At 61.4% G+C, this 22,091-nt stretch overlaps 1 protein-coding gene across 1 annotated transcript; it reads right to left on the reverse strand.

Annotated features, from left to right (window-relative positions):
- Positions 1 to 13,111: 13,111 nt before the first annotated feature.
- CYGB (cytoglobin) lies at positions 13,112 to 22,091 on the reverse strand. The gene is made up of 4 exons (XM_059671320.1): positions 21,740 to 22,091; positions 16,911 to 17,142; positions 16,489 to 16,652; positions 13,112 to 14,336 (listed from the first exon to the last, which is right to left on the reverse strand). The coding sequence occupies exons 1-4, from the start codon at positions 21,880 to 21,882 to the stop codon at positions 14,297 to 14,299; spliced, it is 579 nt and encodes a 192-aa protein (XP_059527303.1). The 5' UTR covers positions 21,883 to 22,091; the 3' UTR covers positions 13,112 to 14,296.

The following is a 22,091-nucleotide window of genomic DNA, read 5'->3' on the forward strand; positions in this document are numbered from 1 at the left end:
GGGCGATGGGGTGCCGTGAAAAGCACCTGTGAAACTGTTGTTAATGAGGTTCTTCCCAGAGGCCCCGAGTTCAGATCCCGCCCCTGCCACTTGCCACCTGGGTGGCCTCCCTTCCTGCTCCGGGAACTGAGGGTAACAACAGGCCTGGCCTCTTGGAGGAGGCCCCGAAGGGCACCGGCTCCAGCATCCCTGGAGCGGCTGCTGCGGTTTCTATTGCTGTTGTTACTGTCATCACCTGCGGCCTGCCGTCTCTCCGCCTGGGAAGCCCGGCTTCTGACCTTCCTCTGCCGCAAGTGTCTCCCCCAGCCCTGCTGCTCCCTGCGGGGGCACTGCTCCCCTCTCCCTCCCTCACCCCCCACCGCATCTGCCCAGCAGCCAGGGCCCAGAGGCAGGAACCGGACCTGACCAACTCCCTGCAGCGGGCTGGGTGCAAGCAGAAGGAGGTAGGGGTGCATGGTGCGGGCTGACCCCCACTCGCCCCAGGTCACCCTTGGCCTGGGTCGGGAACACCTAGTCTAGCCTCCCCCTCCTGGCTAGACAAACAACCATAAAGGTGCGTGTGGAGGGGGGCACAGCGGGTGGGGCTGGGACAACTCCAAGGCCCGGATGCCCTTCTCCCAGCCCTGGCCGGGCTGCATCACCTCGCCCTTCCCTGAAGAAGCAGAGTTTAAAGAAAGACTGGGCCCTAGCCAGTTTGGCTCAGTGGATAGAGATTCCGGGGTTGGGTTACTAAAGGGTCCCAGGTTAGGTTCCGGCCAAGGGCACATGCACGGACTCAATCCCCCCAGTAGGGGGCGTGCAGGAGGCAGCCGGTCAAGGATTCTCTCTCATCGTTGGTGTTTCTCCCTTCCTCTCTGAAATCAATATAAAATATACATTTTAAAAATAAATAATAAAATATTTTTAAAAAAAAGAAAAGAAAAATTGGGCCTGCGAGGAGGGGGGGAGGAAGGCGGAGGAGGGGTGAGGGGTCTGGAGCTGTGGAGACTGTTGGTCTCAGGGGCTGCCAAATCCTTCTCGGGTGGGAGGTTAATAATTGGAAAGAGGGGGCTCCTGACTGTGGGGACAGTCCAGAGAAAGGCGCTTCTCCTGCCGCCCACCCCCCAGGGGAGGGCATACCCTGGGGGGTGGGCCAGAGAAAATGCAGGGCCCTGGGGTGCCATGGGGCGCAGGGAAGACCGAGACCAGGACTTGTGTGCAAAGCTCTGGCGCTCCATGGGGAGATGGAAGCACACAGCCTGGCCCCTTCCCGGATCTGAGCGCGGTGATGTGCCATCTGGTTTCATCCTCGGTCAGCTGCAGTGTCAGCGTCCCCGCTTCAGGTAAGGGAGCTGAGGGACCCAGTCCCCGGCTGACTTTAGCCTCCAGCACATGCGCCAGACACCTGAGCTGCGGTCCCCCAGGCGCCCCTGGAGGGGAGGGATTCGCGCTGGCGGTCCATGTCAGGGCTTTGTCCCACAGACACGTGGCACCGGCTCGGCTGCAATGAGGAGCACCTGCCGCGCAGGGAAGGGTGTTAAATGCACCAGGGGTGTAATTTGCGGTGATGACTCCCAGTGGTTAAAAGCAGGGCGGCCCCGCTCTCTGTGCTGCGTGGAACACGTCCAAGAGCCATGAAGTGAAGAGATCCAGGTGTGTGTTCCGTGTAGTTCCATTGACCTACGTTTAAAGGAACATGCGAATATGTGCGGGCAGAGCCACCAAGACTTTCTGGAAGTGTATTTGTGGAGTAGCCCTGCGTGGAGGGGGGAGTGGGGTTGAGAGGAGGGAGACAGAGCCTTGCCTTTTATTCCACAAAATGTGTGTGTGGCCCTAACCGGTTTGGCTCAGTGGATAGAGCGTCGGCCTGCAGACTCAAGGGTCCCAGGTTCGATTCCGGTCAAGGGCATGTACCTTGGTTGCAGACACAACCCCGGTTTGAGTGTGCAGGAGGCAGCTGATCGATGTTTCTCTCTCATCAATGTTTCTAACTCCCTATCCCTCTCCCTTCCTTTCTGTAAAAAATCAATAAAATATATTTAAAAAAATGTGTGTGTGTTACTTTTATAACTTAGAGGAAAACATAGTCTAAACTTTCATGGTTTTTTTTTTTTTAGTGTATCTTTATTGATTTCAGAGAGGAAGGGAGAGGGAGAGAGAGAAACATCAATGCTGAGAATCACTGATCCGGCTGCCTCCTGCACGCCCCCTACTGGAGATTGAGCCTGCAACCCCAGCACGTGCCCTTGACTGGAATCAAGGGCTGAACGATCTTGAACGGGCCTGAAGGTGTAGGGAGGATCTTGACAGGTGGGGCTGAGGAAGGGGGTTGCAGGCGTGATGAAAAGAACAGACACAGGAACAAGGAAGCGCTGGTGATGGGAGGGCAAGTTCTGGGCCCGGGTTTGGCCGCATCACAGGATGTGTTTGGGGAGGGTGGCGGCGACAAGCCAGGGCGGCAGGTGGCCTGTGCTGGAGGCTCCAGCTGAGCTATCCTTTAAGGCAGTGGTCCTCAACCTTGGCTGCACGTGAGAATCACCTGGGAATCTTTTTAAAATCCTGATTTCTGGGCCTCATCCTCCGGAAGTTCTGTTTCTTTGTTACTTATGTTGTGGCCCCACCCCATCACAAAGAAACAGAACTTCCGGAGGAGGAGGCCCAGAAATCAGGATTTTAAAAGGATTCCCAGGTGATTCTCACGTGCAGCCAAGGTTGAGGACCACTGCTTTAATGTGTTTCTGTTTTATCCAGTAAACAATGGGGAGTTTTCCGGCTGGGAAATCGCACCAATATTTTTCTCTCGTGCCGCCCGCTTTGAAAAGGGCCTCCTCAGACCTGATTACGCGTTTTAATCTTGATTGCAGTTGCCAGGTAGGCAGGGCGGGCCTCGCAGAGGAGGGAACGGGAGGTTGTGGACGAAAGACCAGACCCTCTGAGTTTTAACACGAGAAGCCTTCATCCTTTGTCCGCACTGCTCTGTAGGAAGGCGGGGGTGGGGGGGGGAGCAGTTCCCCAACACCACACAGCGATCCCGAGGCCCCTCGTGACACTCAGAACAAGAAATGAGGCATCGTGACCCTCGGGAGAAAAGGGAAAGGGGAACTTGAAGCCTTAAGTTAGCAAAAAGAGAGAGAGAGAGAGGACTTGGATAGCATAACTTTGAAGTAGAATATTAGGGGTCTCGTTATTAGCTGAGATTTAAAAGTTTTAGAGATGTAATGGCATTCCACGGAGTGGGGGGGTGCTGATGTTTTGTCGGGGTTCAGAGAGGTTTAGGGCTGTGCCCAAGGCCACGCATCTGGTGGAGCACAGAGCGGCTGCTGGACCCAAAGCCACACTCTTCCCGGCCACCAGGGACCCGGCAGCTTCAGAAGGGTCCATCTGGCTGTGCTTGGGATACCCCGGTTTGGGCGAAGGGAGGGGGGAGACCAATGAAGAGGCTACTCTAAAGGTGCAGGGGAATGGGACACGGGAGGGGCCAGGGGAGCAAGGCATCCTTGTCTCTAGAATTTGGCCAACACAAGCCCCCAGATGTCCTCTCCATCCGTCCTCCCTCAGGGCTCAGGGGGCAAAGTCAGGGAAGATTCTGCCGGAGGGGTTTGGGGAGAAGGGAACAAATATCTTTGCGGGGGGGGGGGGGGGGGGGGGGTGCACAGCGCTGCTATTGATGATGCATAGTCACCACCTAGTGGCTGTCAGGGGTACTGCGCCAAGGAACCCTCCCCCAGGAGGAGAAGACACAATTCCTCTTGCTCCCTCTCCGCCCTCTTTCTCGCCAGAAAACCTGGCAGCCCTGCCCATGGGTGACTGGCATGAGGCCTCGGGCCCTGGCGTGGGGGGGCTCTGAGTGTGAGGTGAGATGGCAAAGCCTAGGCAGCTCTTGTCCCTGGCGTCCCGCCTGCTTTCAGAACAGCGAGCCCAGGAAGGGGCGCCCGTGACACAGCTGTCTGGGTGCTCATTGCTCCGAGGCCCCCGGCACCCGGGAACTGCCTGCGGCCCCAGGGAAACCCAGGTCCAGGCTGATGGGCTCAGACCCCTGGGGCTCAGGGTACAGACTTCTCAGCTCTGTCTTCTCCTGTGCCCTTCCCTCCCCCATGGTGGCCTTGAAGTCTCAGCTTCCCAGCAGCCTGCTCCTCAAACACGTGCTGTTCTCAACCCTTTATCAGCCTTCCTCTGGGTCATGCTAGTCTGAGCCAAGGCCTGGCCATTCCGACTGGCCATTGGGAATAGACTTGGAATGTTATTCCAGAGCCCACGTCACCTCCCGCTTCCCAGGGGGGCTCATCCTGCAGACCCCAGAGTGCTGCTGCTGCTGCATCTCCCCTTCCCCCCGCCCCGCGCCCCCTCCCAGGACCTGAGGCCTGGGGGAAAGGGCACTGGCTTTGGTGGCAAACACTCAGGTATGCCCAACTCACCACTGTTTGACCTGTGACATTAGGCAGTTTACCTCGCCTTGAGTGTCAAGGCCTTCCCAGAAAGACACCCCCCCCCGAAACCCTACCCAGAAGCCATAAACAAAAGATCAACAATGTGAAGATGTGAAAGCGGCGAAGTCGGTGCCAAAAAGACGCCCAGGACAGAGCTAAGCGAATGAGAGTTAAAAGCTAAGCAAACTTCCAATGAATGGCATCAAAGGGTCAATATCTAGAAACTGAAAAATGAGGTCCTGCTTACATCAACTTTAAAATGACAAGCCAGGCCCGGCCAGCGTGGCCCGGCTGGTTGGAGTGTCCTCAACCTGTGCACCAAAAGGCTGAGGATTCGGTTCCGGTCAGGGCACATACTCAGGTTGTGGGTTCGACCCCCGGTGGGTGCACTTGGGAATCAATCAATCGAAGCTTCACTCTCACGTTGATGTTTCTCTCTCCCTCTCCCTTCCTGTCTCTCTCTCTCTCTCTTTTTAAATATTTTATTGATTTTTTACAGAGAAGAAGGGAGAGGGTTAGAGAGCCAGAAACATCGATGAGAGAGATCGATCAGCTGCCTCTTGCACGCCCCCCACTGGGGATGTGCCCGTAACCAAGGTACATGCCCTTGACTGGAATCAAACCTGGGACCCTTCAGTCCGCAGGCCGACGCTCTATCCACTGAGCCAAACTGGTTCGGCTCTCTCTCTCTTTTTAAAGTATGTCCTTGGGTGAGGATAAAGGGAAAAATTGCAAAATAATCTAAGAGAAAATTGGATAAAGACTAAGAACAAATAGTTCACAGAAAAATAAGTGAAAACAGTCCATGGATAGAGGAGATGAGTATAAAAAAGTACAGTAGTTTGGAGAAGGCAACAGAACTGTGAGCCCCTGGTGCGGGAGGGGCTGAAGGACCAGGGCTCCCTGGAGAAGCGGCTGGCTCCGGGCCTGGGCGGGGAAGTGTGTGGGGAGCGGGGGACTTCTGGTTGGTGCAGAGAGCAGGGAGGCTGTGACAGATGAATGGGGTCACGTCAAAAAGACACAGGGACCAGCTGGAAAGCGCTCCCGCTGGCCAAATTGAATAATCTGAACATCAAAAATGAGCGTAGGTCATGGAAAAACCTTGCAATCATGAAAATCCCGTGTTTCTCAGGAACATCCAGAGAAACCCTGGGCACCCCCGAGCCATTTATTAAACCAAGACCTTCCTTTGGAAAGTGGTGGATAAAGGGAAAGACTGGAGCATGGATCCTGCCTTCCCAGTGGGACGTGCCTTTCAAGGGAACCACAGGGGCCCTACCTGGGCCTAAGGCCTCGCGCTCAAGGAACCGAATCCTTAACCATTCGGTGCACAGGACGATGCTCCAACCAACTGAGCCACACTGGCCAGGGCTAGTCTGTTATGGGGAGCGGCTACAGCGTTTGGACAGGTTCAAGCCTTGGACTGAGGAGAGGGCACAGTCCTCTCATGGCCACGTGCAAGTCCCAGCTTGGAGGGCAGAGCCCTCCCAGCACAGTGATAGCCAACAGCTGTGGTTGTGAGCTTGAACCTGTGGTCCGAACACGTGGCCCACGTGTCTGAGTGATGTGGGCTTGATAGAGTTCAGGTGCATGTAGTTGAGTAGGGTTGAAACCCACGAGAATGCTGTAAACATCTTGATCACGCCCTGACTTTGCCTCGTGGCATCCGCTATGAAATAAAGACATGGCTGGTGGGCGCGGGCGCTGTCCATCTGAGGGGCAGCGTCCCACCGAGACCCAGCTCTCATTCTCTTGTCTTTTCTAAGCCTTTCATCGCCCCACTCAGGGTCACTGCACCAGGCTGAGCTGGCATGCGTATGCCATGGCCGTGCCGGCTCCCCACAGTTTGTAATTTTTAAAAATAAATATATTTATTGATTTTACAGAGGAAGGGAGAGAGAGAGAGAAACATCAGTGATGAGAGAGAATCATGGACCGGCTGCCTCCTGCAGGCCCCCTACTAGGGATCGAGCCTGCAAACCAGGCATGAGCCTTGACCTCCTGGTTCATAGGTTGATGCTCAACCACTGAGCACACTGGCCAGGCTGCTTTGTGATTTTAAAGTTGATTTGTGGGACCTCTTTTTTAGTTTCTAGCTACTGACCTTGGATTACATTTGCTTTTGCGCTTTACAGAAGAACACGCTGTGTTAGTGAGGCTGCCCAGCAAGTCGCCCCCACACTTGGCTGCTTGAGACAGACCATTTGTTTATTATCTCACAGTCTCCGTGGGTCAGGGGCCCCGCGGGGCTCAGGGCTTAGCTGCATCCATCATCGAGGTGTTGGCTGGGCCTGTGAATGCTTATCTCAAGGCCCAGTCGGGGGAGGATCCACTCCCAAGTTCATTGGCAGGTTCAATTCCCTGCTGACTCCTGTCCAGAGGCAGGGCCCGCATCAGGGGCTGGGACCTCAGGGGCTGGGGCCTGGAGAGTAGCATGGGGCCCTGCTGTTTGTTTGATACTTTAACATATAGTATTGATTTCAGAGAGGAAGGGAGAGGGAGAGAGAGAGAGAGAAACATCAATGATGAGAGAGAACAATTGATGGGCTGCCTCCTGCACGCCCCCTACTGGGGATCGAGCCAGCAACCAGGCATGTGCCCTTGACAGGAATTGAACCCGGGACCCTTCAGTCTGCAGGCCGATGCTCTATCCACTGAGCCAAACCAGCTAGGGATGTTTAGTACTTTTTTTAAAAAATTGATTTCAGCCTGGCCGGCATGGCTCAGGGTTTGAACATTGACCTATAAACCAGGAGGTCAGGGTTCGAATCCTGGTCAGGGCACATGCTTGAGTTGAGGGCTCAATCCCCAATGTGGGGTGTGCAGGAGGCAGCCAATCGATGATTCTCTCTCATCATTGATGTTTCTCTCTCTCTCTCCCTCTCCGTTCCTTGCTGAAATCAATAAAAATATATTTTTTAAAAAAAGTCAAATGCCCACAAAATTCATGATAAAAAATATATATATATATATAGCAATATTTTTAAAATATATTTTTATATATTAATGATGAGAGAGAACCATTGCTTGGCTGCCTCCTGCACGCCCCCAACTGGGGATCGAGCCCACAACACAGGCATGTGCCCTTGGCTGGAATCAAACCCGGGACCCTTCAGTCCGCAGGCCGACGCTCTATCCACTGAGCCAAACCAGCCAGGGCCATTTTGACTTTTTAAAAATATTGCATTAAAATATGCTTTCTCTTGCTTCTTGAAGTTTTGGGTGCTCCCTTCAATTTTGCCCCTGAGGCGAGTGCCTCACTGCCCTCGCCCTCATGGAGAAGATGGCAGAGAACCCCAAAGTGCAATGTCAGGTCACGGTCAGAGCCATAGGAAACAAACCAAGATAAAGAAAGAGGGACGGGGCTGCCCTGCTGGACGGGTGGTCAGGGAAGGCTTCTGAGGAGGCGATGTGTGAGCAGAGACCCGAGTGAAGGGAGGAGCCAGGAGAGGGTGCAGGGGAAGAGCCCCTGGGTGACAGGAACAGCAAGTGCAAAGGCCCTGAGGCAGGGAGGAGAAGCTGAGGAGCAGCCGGGAGGCAGGAGGGGCTGGAGCACAGAGTGAGGGGGCGGGGGGGGGGGGGCAGTGGGAAATGAGGCTGACGCGATTGGCCCTGGTCCTGCCCAGGACTCTGCATTCTGCCTGTGACCGTGGGAAACGGTGGGAGGAGGCCACGTGACCTGACTCCCTCGTAAAAGCCTCCTCTGGGCTGAGTGGGGAATAGAATGCAGGGGCCTGGAAGCTGCGGGCCCGGAGGAGGCGCTGCCGTTGCCTGGGAGAGATGGTGGCCTCCTTCTGGGTCGTTGCAAATTGGGGGCCAGCCAGGAGGCCCTGGGAATGCGTCAGGCCCACATGGAGCCGCCCCGGCGTCCACCGCTATTGTCCCTGCGTGACCTCGACATCGGCCGCGGGCTCCTGCGATCTCCAGGCTCCTGCCTGCAGGCCAAGGGGTCTGCTGAAACCACTCTGTGCCCGTGACCCCGACTTAATGTCAAAGGTGACGTCAACGCCGGGTGTCACGTGTGGGTGCCCAGGGCAGGGCCGCTAGTGTTTCCACCAAAACCCCACCAGTGGTTACGGCTGTTGGGCGGGGGTGGGAGGGGGTGGGGGCTGCAGAGAATTTTTATCCTCTCTGTGTTTTTCTTTTCCCCTCAGCCTCGCTGCGACGAGCAGCTATTGCTTTTGCACTCGTGCCGAGCCCCTGTGCACTTTTTAAGGCCGTGTGTAAAGATGCAAAGTGTTATGGCATGTTTGACGCGGACAAGGGGCACCTGGAAGACAGGTCCAGGGTGAGGGGTTACCGGTGACTTCTCGCCTACGTTTTCTGAAACGCAGGGAACACTTTTTGCTTTCACATCACAAAATGGTTGTTTTTCACAATGAACCGCGTTGCATGGTCTGCCTGTGGACTTAGACAAGGTCAAGGGCTCCCTTGCCCACCTGCCCTGGGAGGCCCCTCCCCTCCCCCCACGCCTGCCTTCCCCCCCACCCTCATGTCCCTTCCCAGCTGCAGAAAAGGCCTGGAGGGCGGGTTCCTCGGGCCCCTGTGTGCCCGGATGGGTCCTGGGCAGTCAGCTGCGCCCCCCCCCCCATGTGGCACACCCACTGGAAGGCCCGGGGCTAGGCCTGCAGTTATTCAGGACACCCTCACCCCCCCCCCCCCCAGGAACTTGCTGCTCCCCTGTGCCCGAGGGAGGGAGGGACAAGGTTCTCTAGTGCTCCTCAGGCTCCCTGGTCTCCACGAGGCCTGACGTGGACTCTGTGTTCATGAGCATCATCCGGTTGTTTTTTGTTTTTTTTTATATTTTATTGCTTTTTTACAGAGAGGAAGGGAGAGGGATAGAGAGTTAGAAACATCGATGGGAGAGAAACATCGATCAGCTGCCTCCTGCACACCTCCCCACCCCCCTACTGGGGATGTGCCTGCAACCCAGGTACATGCCCTTGGTCGGAATCAAACCCGGGACCCTTCAGTCCGCAGGCCGACGCTCTATCCACTGAGCCAAACCGGCTACAGAGCATTGTCCAGTTTTAGCAGGACTCCTGCTCAGTCATCTAGCTGGAATCCCCCACTGGGTTCTTTTTTTAAAAAAATATACATTTTTATTGATTTCAGAGAGGAAAAAAGAGGAAGAGAGATAGAAACAGCAATGATGAGAGAAAATCATGAATCAGCTGCTTCCTGCATGCCCCCCACTGGGGATGGAGCCCGAAACTCAAGCATGTGCCCTGACGGGCAATCGAACCCTGACCTCCTGATTCATAGGTCAGTGCTCTACCCCTGGGCCACGCCGGCTGGGCTCCCCCTGGGTTTTTCACCTCCGCCCATCCCCAGCTGATGTCGGACCCACCCCGGCCTGCCTTCAGCAAGAACCCTGTTGGGTCGGTTGAGGAAAAACTTCCTCACACCCGGTGTTTCCTCTTAATAATCTCCACCACCACCCACCCCCAACCCCCGCCCATCCCAGCGCCTCAGCTGCGTCAATCCCGCCTGCCCACGCTGCCCACGCTGCCCACGCTGCCCACACTGAGCCGGTTCTACGCTGAGGTCTCTTCCCCGTTGCAATGGTCCTGGGTAAAACTGGTTTTTATGCTTTAACCACTGCCCAGCTCCAGTTTCTCTTTGACAAAAGTCTCCCTGGCAGGCACTGTTCATGGCACGCCTCTCAGGAAGCACCTGCCACCCCCTTTCCTGAGTAAACCCACTCACTGCCCCCTCCCCTCACCCCCTCCGGGCTGCACCCACGGGCTTCTCAGGTAATGACCTTGGCCTCAGAGAGGCGGTCAGCAGGTGGCTCCCGGCGGGTTCTCGGCGGCCTCGCGGAGATGCTCTCCTGGAAGCTTCTAGGGTTCTGTCCCAGCCCCTGCCCCCCTTCCCGTGGTGGGTGCCTCCCTTTACCCCTGACCTCGGGGTCCAGTGCCCCAGGGCCCTGACCTGCCCCTCTTCTCTTCCCACAGTCTCTGCCCAGGGACCCCATCCCACCCCCAATTTAAGTCCCAGCTCTGACGGCATCCCCATGGGCTCCCTGTGGACAAAGGGGAACTCGTGATGGCCTCCCCGCCCACACCTGCTCTCCCCTGGCTGTGTCCCGGGAGGACAGGGCCAGTAAAAGCAGACAGAACCGAAACCTGGCAGGATGCTCAGCTGTCCTCTCTTTCACCCCCAGCTTCCAGCCCACCAATCCTTCCTGTTGGGCCAACTTTAAAAATAAATCCTGACTCTACTGCCTCCCACAACCTCCGCTGCTAACGGGAGTCCTGGCCTCCTCCCTCCCCCACTGCCCCTGCGGCCGCCACCCACGCAGCCACCCAGCCAGGCTTGGAGAGCGGGCAGGTCGCCTCTCAACTCTCTCCCAGCGGGGAGGCCGCAGGGCTCACCCGTCAGCATTTTGGACAAGGGCTGTTGTTTGTCTCCAGGAGCCCCCTGGCTGCCGTGTTCCCCGCTGAGCTGGCTTCTACCTGTTGACGGAGTGGGGGGTGGGCAGGGGGGGCAGGCCAGCAGCCCGGGCTTGGTGGGGGTTTTATACACAGAGAGGCTTCCCTTTTATTAGAGCATTTATTACATTTTCGCACTTGGCTGCAAATACGGAGGACACTTCCGTAGGATGTACGGGGGGCGCACGTGTGTCCTTTGGCCTCCGCTCAGCTACGGTGCTGCCTCCTCCCCGAGTCAGGAAAGTCGGAGTCCCGTCGCCCAAGCACCGGCCGAGGCTTCCCGGGTGACGTTCCCACCGCGGCCAGCAGGGGTCGCGGTGGGACCGCGCGGGCAGGCCCGCTCGGCGGGGAAGCCGCCGCAGACTCGGGGGGCTGACACCCCGTGGCTCACAGCTTGAGCCCGCAGCGGGAGCTGACCCGGCTGCTCAGCTCTTCCACGACAAGGCCGTGCCTGAGTGCAGAGCACAGCACAGAACTCCAGCCCGGGCTCGCCTCCCCGCAGCCCCTGGGCCCTGCCCTGGTTCCGCAGGGGACGGAGGCTGCCCCCACCCTTCAGACATCACGCCTGGTGAATCATTAATTGCCAATGTCCTCTCCCCAGAGTGGGGAGTGGGGAGAGCCGTTCTCAAGGGCGACATTCCTGCATGACTCCGGTTTGGGCTGGTTCAGCGGCCCCTTTGCCGCTCTGAAGCCCACTGAAGCGAATTGGGGAGGGGATCTTTCCTGACGGCCGGCGCCCCTCCGGTCACAGTCCCCATGGCCTCCGGGGCCAGGCAGGCCGCCCGGGTTGTCTCCACTTCCCTCCCCCTCGCCCTCTGCCTCCTGAGATCACCCTGTTCACGCACCTCCCGGCCTCTTTCCTCCTCTGCCCGCCTCTCTCTTAAGACTCATCTGGCCCAGTCGAACCTTCTCCTCTTTCCATTCACCGCTTCCGATGGCCAGACCTTCACTCTCCTGAGCACCCCGGCCCCCAGCACTGGGGCACCCACCCTCCTCCTCCTCCTCCTCCTCCTGGCACCTGCCCTGCAAGGCAGGCCTCACGTTCACTCCCACTTCCTTTTTTAAAATTTTCCATTGATTTTTAGAGGGAGCGGAAGGGAGGGGGAGAGACGGAGAGAGAAACATTGATGTGAGAGACACATCGATTGGTTGTCTCCTGCCCGAGTCCCCACCAGGGCCGGGGATGGAGCCTGCCTACAACTGAGGTACGACGGGCCCTTGACCGGAATCAAACCCGGGACCCTCAGTCCATGGGCTGATGCTCTATCCCCTGAGGCTGGGGCCACTCGATCGGAGGTGACTGTGGCTGGCTCAGCAAGCAGGAGTGACGAGCCCGAAGTCACACAGCACCGGGAGGCAGTCTGCCTCCGAGCCCGGCGCACGGTCCTCCCCGGCAAGGCTTTGCCCACGCGGTCCTGTCCCCTCTGCACTCGCGTCCCCGATCGCGCGGCTCACGCTTGGCCCGAGCACCGCTTTTGCTTTCTAAGAGTGGTATTTGTTTATTCTCTGGGTTTCCATCGCAGGCCTCGCCGTGCCAGGCCAGGAGCCGAGGGCGGGGCCTGCGCGCCGGGAGTCCGAGCTGCTCCGGGAGACAGGGCTCTCCTGTGTGTCGGCTGCATCTTCCCAGGCAGCCAGCGGCCCTCCCCAGGGGCAGCGGCTGCTTCCTGCCTCGCCTGCAGCCCCCCAGGGCGGTGACCTCGGGTCCCTCCCCCGGGAGTTGATCCTGCTGTTGCCTCCATCCTGTGTGGGGGCTGGACGGGCCTGGCCCAGGCTGTGGGATGCAGGACCCACGGCTTGGGAAGGGGCCTGGGAGCGAAGAGCTCGGGGAAGGTGCTGGGATTTGAGACTAAGAGCACGTGTCCTTTCCCCAGCACCCACGGCGGACCCCCCGCAGGTACCCTGAGCGGCAGGCCAGGCATTGGCCGAGCCCCCCTCTGGAAGACACAGGCCTCGCCAGGACCCTGAGACGGCTGGGCCTTCCGTCTGAACGCCTCTGCCTTGACTCCCTCCCTCCCTTATCCCATTCTCGCCAGGGAGGTTGCCAGAACAAAAGATGAAAGCCCCACCCCTCCCACCTTAATTAAACAAGCACAGACACCCTTCCTGGCCACCCCAGTCTCCAGCCCGGTGGACCCCAACTCAGAGGGTCCACGACAGCCAAGGCAGACACCTGGGCTGGGTTGCGAGGAGAAAGGGAGGTAGGAGGGGGGAGGCCAAGCCCTGAACTGAAGAAGCCGGGCGAGGCAGATGGCAGGAAGAGCGAGGAGCAGACACAGGAAGAGGAGTCTGTTTAATGACACGGCTGGGTCTGGTTACAAACATCAGAAACTACAAAAGGAGGACAGGCAGTCACACGGATGGCTGGGCGAGATGGGACAGGAGGGGACACGGCACAACAGTCACAGCAGCAGAACATCCTGAGGACGACACACGTGACCAAGGGGCACACTCGGGGGTGTCCCCGCGGCTCTGACCCAGATGGAGGGAGGGGTGGGCGGAAGGCCCCGGCCTCCGAGCTCCAGAGCTCCGGGAGGAGATGGAGGCAGCTGGTCCTGTCCCATCGCCCCTCCTCCCGCCGGGGCTGGGCTGTCTTCGTGACAAAGGCAGATGGGGCTCTACCTCCGCCCCTCCCCCAGCACAGGCGTCCTGTCCTTGAACTGCGGGCCCCCTGCCTGCCCTTGACTGTTAGGGAGCAGGGCAGGGAGCCACACACATCCTTTTGTGTGGGGAGAGCCAAACCCTTCTTGCAGGAATGTGGGAGCTGGTCCGAGAGTGGGCTGCGTCACCTCAGCCCTGCCCACGCAGGCCCTTGGGTCACCCCAATTCCGCCCACAGGCCCCGATCCTCTCTGTGCTGATGCGGGACCCCCATCTCCGCCAGAACACTCCGTCCTCGGCCCAGAAGCATGTGCGGGGCCCCTCCCTGCCCCACGCACAGGGGCGCAGAGCCGAGGCCTCCCGTGGGCGGCTGGGCCCCGCAGGGACACAGTCTAGATGGGAATGTATATATATCTTTATATAGGCTGCATATAGAATATATCGTATATATGGTAGATATGTGTGCGTGATATTCTAGAGGTGACGCGAGACCTGCATGCTGGCCGGGCAGATAGAAACGGGGCTGGCGCAGCCTGCGGCGACTCGCAGGCCCCCGATTCCTGCCAGCTGCTCAGCTAGGTCTCGGACGGTGAGTAGAAAAGCTAAGAAGAGGGGGCCTGGCTCTTCAAGGAGGAAGGGCCCCCCACCCCACAGGCCACCGGCCGCCACTGGGTCAGCATCCAGTGCCACCTCCCGGCGGCTCCAGGGGGCCGCGGCCCAGGCAGAGGCCTCTCTCCAGGAAGATGAGTCGGGTTCCTCCGGCTTCCTTGGCACCCAGCAACGGAGGGTCAAGGAGGGTCTTCAGAACTCGGCCTTCTGCTCAAGGCGCTGCCAGGGAGGGGGGAGGGCAGCAGGGGCCCTACGGCCCCGAGGAGGGAGAAGGCAGCGTGGCCGGCGGGCTGTGGACGAGAGATGGAGCAACAGGTCACAAGGGGCACAGACTGGGACCAGGGGACAGGAATCGGGGGCGTGAGGCAGGACGCTGAGACCCCGCGTGGCACAGGGGAAAGCAGCCCGGGGGGCCCAAGGCCCAGTTCTCCTTCTACCGAGGGGACCTGGGCCCAGGCAAGTCCGTGGAACCGCCTGCACCCCAGGTCTTTTCCTCTACAGGGGGAATGTCTGCCTCGCCTCGCTCCGTGGGGATCGAGGGGCATCAACTGTGGGCACGTGTCTCACCAGCTGCCAAGAGCCACGCACACGTGACTCTCTGCTGTGGATGGAGACGTGTGCGCGCCTGGCCGGCCGGGTCCCCCGCGGACCACCCAAAGGCAGCCTCTGTACACATGGCCCTGTGCACTCGGCACCACGCCCCCCGCCTCCGCACCCACAAACACGCACCCACACCCTTAAGCAGAGACAGCTCAGTAAACAGTGGCGTCTGGCCCACCCCGTCCCTGATAAGAGGAACTGGATGGAGGCCTTTCTTCCATGACTGCCAGCCACTCCCTCCCAGCTCCCAGCCCCCAGCCCCCAGCTCGGAACACCGCTGGGGGGGCCTCGGCAGAGGCAGGGGGTGGAGGGGACCATCCCCACGACTGCCCGGCTGGGGAGAGCGGTAACCCAACTGTGAGGTGCCCGGCCCAGGTGGGAGCGGGGCCCGGCCACCCTCCCCAGAAGCCGTCTCCACGGAGACGAAGGGGGCAGATGAGGAGATTCCCTCGGTTTCCTAATTCTTGGGGTTGGGTGAGATGTAAGCCCCCGGGGTCCAGCTGGGGCAAGAAGGGGGCGGGGCAGGGCTTGGTGTCGGGAAGCGTGTCCACATGTTTCTGATTCACCCGGCTGGGCTGGCGCTGGCCAGCTCGGTCCCTCAGGCCCCTGTAAAAAGGCCTTTTCTCTAGAAGCAGGAAGTCGTGTCCCCTGGCTGTAAACAAGCTCTTGGTTGGCAGCAGAGGCTGCCTGGGGAGAGGGTGGGCGGGCAAGCCCCCTCCGCCACTGGCCCTCCTGCCCCTCTGGCTCCCGGCAGGTCCCCGGGCCCTGCCAGCGCCTCCCGGCAGGTAAACCTCTGCCTCCCACCCACCGGGGTCTGGGCAGGCCAGGGCCAGCTGTGCACATCTGGAGCGGCCGCCGGGCTGTAGCCAGCAGTTCCTGAGAGCGGAGGACGCGCTCCCCTGGGGGTGGCGATGGGGGCGGGGGAGGGAGAGGAGAGGCTGGGCCGGTGTGCTGGGGGGACGATGGATGGACAGTCAGGAGGCCTGGCCTCCCAAGGCTGCCCTGGGGACCTTCCCTCGGAGCTGCGCCCACAGCCCACCAGGCGGCCCGAGGCCCCGGCCAGCTTGGAGGCCGGGAGGGGCCGCCGCCTGTTCCATGGGAAACTGCGGGGACTGTTTCTCCACACGCGTGTCCTGAGCTGCTGGCTGACCCCGCTCCCCATTCCCGCCTCTGCTCCTGCCCCGCCTCTCATGGCGCTGGGAGCCGGCCGCCCCTGGGGGCCCCGGGAGGCCGGAGTGTTCCCAGCCGCCACGTCGGGGGGCCAGCCCTCCCCTCGTGCTCCGAGTCAGCGGCCACCCTCCCGGAGCCACCTCCGGCCCTCACCCCGGCACTGGGAACGGGGCCTCGGGGTCAGCCCAGAAGTAAACACGCCGTGGTGCGCGTGAGGGCCGCCCGCGGCCTCCGGCTGGGCCGCCGCTGGCGTGTGCGCCGTCCTCGTGACTGTCCCCCCCCCCCCGCCCCCCACCTGGCCGAGGCCAAGGCCGAGCGGGAGAGCGGAGCCCGGCCTCAGGTGAAAACAGCCCATGTGACCGGTGCCCGCCGGGGAGGGACGCAGGAAGCGCCTGCGGCCTCTGGCCCCGGAGCCAGCCTTCCCGCCAGCCTCCGCCCTCCCCGCCCAGGGGCCCAGGGGCCGGGCTCTGAGGAGGCCCCGCTCTGGGTCTGGGCTGGGGATCTGACGGGGCTCACAGCTCGCGCAGCGGCGCAGGGGCCTAGGTTTGCCGGCCTTTCCCACTGCGTCTGTTCCCAGACCCGCCTCCTGGCAGGGCTCCTGCCCAGGTCAGCCCTGGGCCCCGGGGGAGACGGAGACCAGGGAGCTCCCGGCCCACCCTCACCCCTCCTCACGTGGTGGCGTTGGGGACCTGCTGTACCCAGCCCACGTCCTTGTAGGCCGCGGTCACATGGCTGTAGATGAGGCCACGCAGCTTGGCCCAGGCTCTCTGCGTCTCGGGCGGAAAGTCATTGGCAAATTCCTCGGCGATCACCTCCAGAATGACCCCAGAGAGGATCTGAGGGCAGAGGGAGGAAGGGGGCGTCAACGCCTGGGCGCCCAGAGGCCCCCCTCAGGCCCCCAGCACCCACTCTCCAGCGAGGAGGTTGCTCATCACACACCAGCCCCTCCATCCTGCTGCCCCTCCCTGTCACCACCCAGCCAGGGGAGGACTGGGTGGCCCAGTGGTCACTCCACTGTCCGGTGAGCCCCGGAGCCTGCAGGTGGCCAGTGGGCCCTGGCGGCCCAGGAGCAGGCGGGGTGGGTGGTGACACACCTTGAAGTACACGGGCTCCACCTTGTGCTTGAGGGCGTGGGCCTTGCCCACCAGGGCGAGCACAGAGGACACCTTCTCAGGGTCGTGCAGGTTCTCCACCACGGAGTTGAGGGCCCCCATGACCCGGCAGGCGTGCTTCCGCAGCTGCGGGCTGCGCTCCATCTCCAGCGGCTCCTCCATGTGCTGGAACTGGCTGAAGTACTGCTTGGCCGACGGGAAGTTCACGAAGAACCTGGGGGGGAGGGGGTGGCGATGAGGCAGGGGCTGCCCTGGGGCCCACCCTGGGGTGGCCAGGACATGGGGGTGCGGGCTGGGAGAGGCAGGGCCCACGCCAATCATTGTTTTCAGCTCCCTGTGAGCTGTCCCTCCAACACAGACGTCCTGTGGCCGAGCTGGCTACATGCGGCCCCCTCCCCCCATCCCGGCCCTTTCCCCAGACTCGGCCTCACCCCCGGGCCTCTGCCTCCTTCCCAAGCCCTGCACTCCCTCCAGGCCCCCAGCACGGCTGAGAGATAAGAGCTTTCCTTCTGGAATCACGGGCCAGCGTGACCTCGGGCCAGTTATTTGACCTTTTTGAGTCTTAGTTTCCTCCTCTGTGAAATGGCTCCGTGGTCCCTATCTTGTGAGCTGCTGTGAGATGAAATGAGACACTAGACCCTGTGTGTGGAGTCCTCACCGAGTGGACACGGCGCTCAGGAACGGGCCGCCGGTCTGCTCAAGCTGGAGCACCCGATGTGAGCAAAGGAGAGCGGCTGGCTTTCCTTCCTCACCCGCCTCTCACCTGCAGCGACCGGCAGTCGGTGGACTTAGTTACAGGGCCACGGATTCCACCTGCCTGGCTCGGCCCTGGAATGACTGCGCGCCGTTCATCTCGCCGCTCCAGGAGCCTGCGCTGGAGCCCGCCGTGTGTGTGTGTGTGTGTGTGTGTGTGTGTGTGTGTGTGTGTGTGTGTGTGTGTGTGGAACGCTCACTTTCATCGCATCACTCAGGCTCAGACACCTTCAGCGGCTCCCCACTGTTTACCTCCCTAACCTGCATTCCAGCCTTCTCCCAGATGTCCGCCCACAGACCTGCCCACACCCTTCTCCAGCCTCACGCCGCGCGCCCTGCATGCGAGGCATCTCCCTCTGGCCCCGCAGCCTCACTGGCCGTTGGCAGAAGTCCTTGGGCGCCTGCCTTCCTCTCCACCCAGTGGCATGCCTTCCCCGGGCCCTTTCCTCCCCGAGCGCCCAGGCTGGCCCAGCGCCTGCTGCTTCCCCTCACGGCCATGAGTGGGTTCCCTGCCGCCTTTTCCTGGGTCCCACAGCCCGAGGGCAGAGCTGGGGCTCATGCACCCTCGGGCACATCACCGGGCCGGCCCGGGCCCTGCCGCCTGCCGCTGGCAGTGGGGCTGGACGCCATGGGAGGTGCCTGCACAGGCCCAGTCGGAACGTAAACTTAACCGACGCTCTCTCAGGTTGTTTCCTATTTGGGAGCGTCCCCCTTTGTGAGCCGGGAGCTGATCATTTGCCAAAACAGCCCTTAGGCCAGAGGAGGTCTCAGACCCGAGAGCTAGAAAGATGCAGAGGGGGCCGCTGGTCCTAGCCGTCCTAGCCGGGAGGCTGCCGATGGTGGGGGTGACAGCACACGGCCTCTGTGGAGACTGGGGGAGCCCCTCTCCGAGGCCAAGCGTGACCTTGGGCAAAGGATTCACCACCTCCTGTCTGCAAAGGTGAGAGGAATCCCTCCCGCCCATCGCCCATCACTCGCCACTTCACAGGCGTGCTGGTGCGGACAATGGAGGTGATGAGTCTGAAAACAGAAGCCTCGAAAGGAAGCACAGACGTGAAAACCCGGCCCTCAGCGGGGGCTGCAGACTCGGGGGGTCTACACTGCAGCCAAAAGAGTGGTTTCTGGTTGCCTGGGGCGTCCCATGTGCACAGCCTCTCCGCCTGTTCTCTCAGTTAATTCCCACGACTGAGCAGCTATTACACCGTCTTACGGTGAGGAACTATCCGGAAGTATTCACTGAGCACCTACTATGCGCTCTCATTCATCTGCAACACCCTCCTGAGCGCTGATGCCCAAGGTGGCCCCGTGAGGCTGGCGGTCGGCCAGGAGGGGGCCTGGCCATCCCTGCTCTGACAGTTTCCCACTTTGCAGTGGGGGGGAGGGGGGCGGGGGCCCGGGACCCAGGTCAGTCTCCTGCCTCGGCACCAGATGACGGCCCTGAGGGATGACCGTCCAGGAGCCCCTCTTCTGTGCAAGGGGAGTCTAGGGCCACGGGCTCTGCTCCTCCGTCCTGGCTTTGCTCCTGGCCCCCAGCGTTTACTCCTGAGCCTGCCCCCACCCACCCATCCGGCCTGAGCTGCCCGGAGAAGCCCCAGCAGCCAGCCTTGGGGAGCTTCTCTGCTCCAGAGGCATCTGGGCTCCCCGAAGAGCCTGCCTCAGGCTGTCTGAGTGCTGGGGCGGGGGGGGGGGGGCCCAGTTACAACCCAGAGCCTGGGTGTTCCCTCTGCATCGCCCCTGCAGGGAGCGGGGGTGTGGCGGCTGCTCAGACCCCCAGCAGCTCCTCCACGGCCACAAGCACTGTGGTGGGGGTCAAGGGTGCCTCTGCCTCAGCTCAGTGGGGAGGGAGAGGGGGAGAGTGATGGTCCCAGGGCCAGTGTCTCAGGCTCACTGGGGCCTGTCCTTGGGGGTGGGGTAGGAGGAGTTGTGACAAACCTGAGGGGCACAGGGTCAGAGGGGCTGCTTTGGGACACTATCCCCCTATAGCACCCCCACAGGGCCAGGTCCTGGGGAGAGAGCAGGGGGAGGAAAGGGAAGGAAGGCTGGTGAGGCTGGGGCTGGGGCTGGGGCTGGGGCTGGCAGGGAGGGGCTGGGCCCGTTCTCCAGGCTGGGCCGGCTGGACCCTGCTCAGCCTAGAGGTGGGGTCACGTGAGTGTGCCCTGGGGTTGCGGGCAGGTCAGAACTCGCCGCTATCCCTGGCCTTCTCAGACCAAGTGTGGGCCTGTCTCAGTGCTGAGCAGCCTGGTCAACACCGGCCCCAGCCCAGCCCCAGGCCCCTGTAAGGGTCAGGACCAGTGCACCAGGGGTGCCGAGGGGTGCGGAGGGGGGAAGGAACCTTTCCCAGAGCTCAGAGGCTTCAGGCAGCTCAGCCCTCAGGGTTCAGCTCCTTCCTCTGTGCACCCCCATTCCTGGAGGGGCTGGGTGAGACCCAGGAGCCAGATCTTGGACAGGCCCTGGGGACTGTCTCATTTCCTCCTGGTGACCCCTGGGTGCACCCTAGCATCCTGAGGCGGGGGGGGGGGTGCTTGCACATGGCTGAGAGCAGCCCTCCAGGGAGGCAGCTGGCTCTGGCGCGGCTGGGACTCCTCTGCCCTCCTCTGCCCACCTCTGCCCACCGTGTGCCTGTATGGGTGCTTCCACGTGTGGATCTGCACCTCCGAATGCCTGAGGCTTTGGGATCTGAAACCCCCTCTTAGCTTCCCCACCACCCCAGTTCCCACCACCCCCGGGAGCTGCCGAAACAGCTGCCCCTCCTCAGGAACCCTCCTCCACCTCCTCGAGAGCGCTTCTTGTTCCTCTTCCTCCCAAATGTGTCCTCCCTGGAGTCAGGGCGCATCAGCACAGAGCTGGGGAGGCCCCAGGCTTGGGGGAGGCAGAGGGAGAGAGCGAGGTGGGGAGAGAGGAGCCAGGTCCTGGCCAGGACTGGGAGACGGACGGACAGACGGACAGACCAGCGTGCACTTCAGCATCCTTTCCCCAGCGAGGTCCCCATCTTCAGGGGTAAGACGGCCCTGCTCTGTCCCAGATTGCAGAGCTCCCCTCTGCCAGGGACAGGGGCTGGGGGGACAGGGGCAGCTCCTCTCTGCCGGCACCCCCAGGGCCCGCACTTGTGGGAAGTGAGCACCGATCTGGAGCTAGTCAGTCAGCAGCGTGTGGGGCTTGGGGACACTTTCTCTATAGGAATGCTGTAAGCACCGGCATGTAGGTGGGTGAAGAACAGTATCACTGTGTGTGCGGTGGAAGGTGGGGAGGGGGGGGAGGGTCCCTCCGCCAACCTGGTGCCCTAATGACCCCTGAGCTCAAGACACATGGCCTCTCCCACCCAGGTGGTGGGTTCAGGGTGCGGCCTGTCTCCTGTGGCTGCTCCCCTTCCCTCCACAGGAACTCCAGGGACAGTGTGGAGGGGGACTTCTGGCTCCCCTGCGCCTCACCTGGGACTCCCTGCGGCCTCCCTACGGTGCTCCCAGGGCAGGGAGGCAGGGAGGCAGGGAGGCAGGGAGGCAGGGAGGCAGGGAGGCAGGGAGGCAGGGAGGCAGGGAGGCAGGGAGGCCTGCGGGCAGGGGCCTCCGTTCCTTCCGGCCTCTATTCTCTTGCCCTTTGCTCTGTCCTTCCAAGAGGCTTCACATTCTTTTCAAGGGGATGAGCTGGAGAGACGGCTCTGCTCCTCCTTGTCCCTTCACGGGCTGAGCCTCAGTTTTCCTTTCTCTAAAATGGGGAGCCCCACTGAAGCACCCCTTTGAAGGGTGAGTGAAATGTGTCCGTAGCAGCTCAGCTGGGTGGCTGGGGTCGCTGGTGAGGAGGGCATGCCTGGCTGAGTTCCGAGGCCAGGAGCCGCGGGTCAGAGGTGCCCCCCTTCATGGGGTCCTAGTTCCTGGGGAGCCCCGCGCCCAGAGCCAGGGAGGCTCAATGAGAGCTTTGCCCACCCGAGACGCCCCGTGCTGCTCGCTCGCCGCCGGCCTGGCCCCAATCGCATCTGGGGAGCTCGGACCGGCCGAGCCCGCCCTGCCCGAAGCCTCTGCCGCCCGCCCTCCCCCGGGCCGCTGGGCCGGGGCGACACCTACCTCACCAGGATGGCCACCCCCACGTCCTCGCAGTTGGCATAGAGCCGGGCCCACGTCGCCTGCACCGCCTTCCTCTCCGCCTCGGAGAGCTCCTCGCTGCGCTCCCGGCGCTCGATCTCCATCTCGCCCGGCACTTTCTCCATGAGCAGCACCGAGCCCAGCCCCGCTTCGCTCGGCGGGCGGCGGGGGGCGCGGGCGCGGGCGCGGGGAGCCGGGGCGGCTGCGTGCGCGGCGGGCGGCGAGGGAGAGCGCGCCGGAGGGAGGGAGGGAGCGTGTCTGCCTGTGCGCGCCGCGCGCGTGTGTGCGTGCGTGTGTGCGCGCGTGCGTGCGTGTGTGTGTGTGTGTGTGTGTG

This window comes from Myotis daubentonii, chromosome 16 (genome assembly GCF_963259705.1).
Source record: "Myotis daubentonii chromosome 16, mMyoDau2.1, whole genome shotgun sequence".
Classification (NCBI taxonomy): domain Eukaryota; kingdom Metazoa; phylum Chordata; class Mammalia; order Chiroptera; family Vespertilionidae; genus Myotis; species Myotis daubentonii.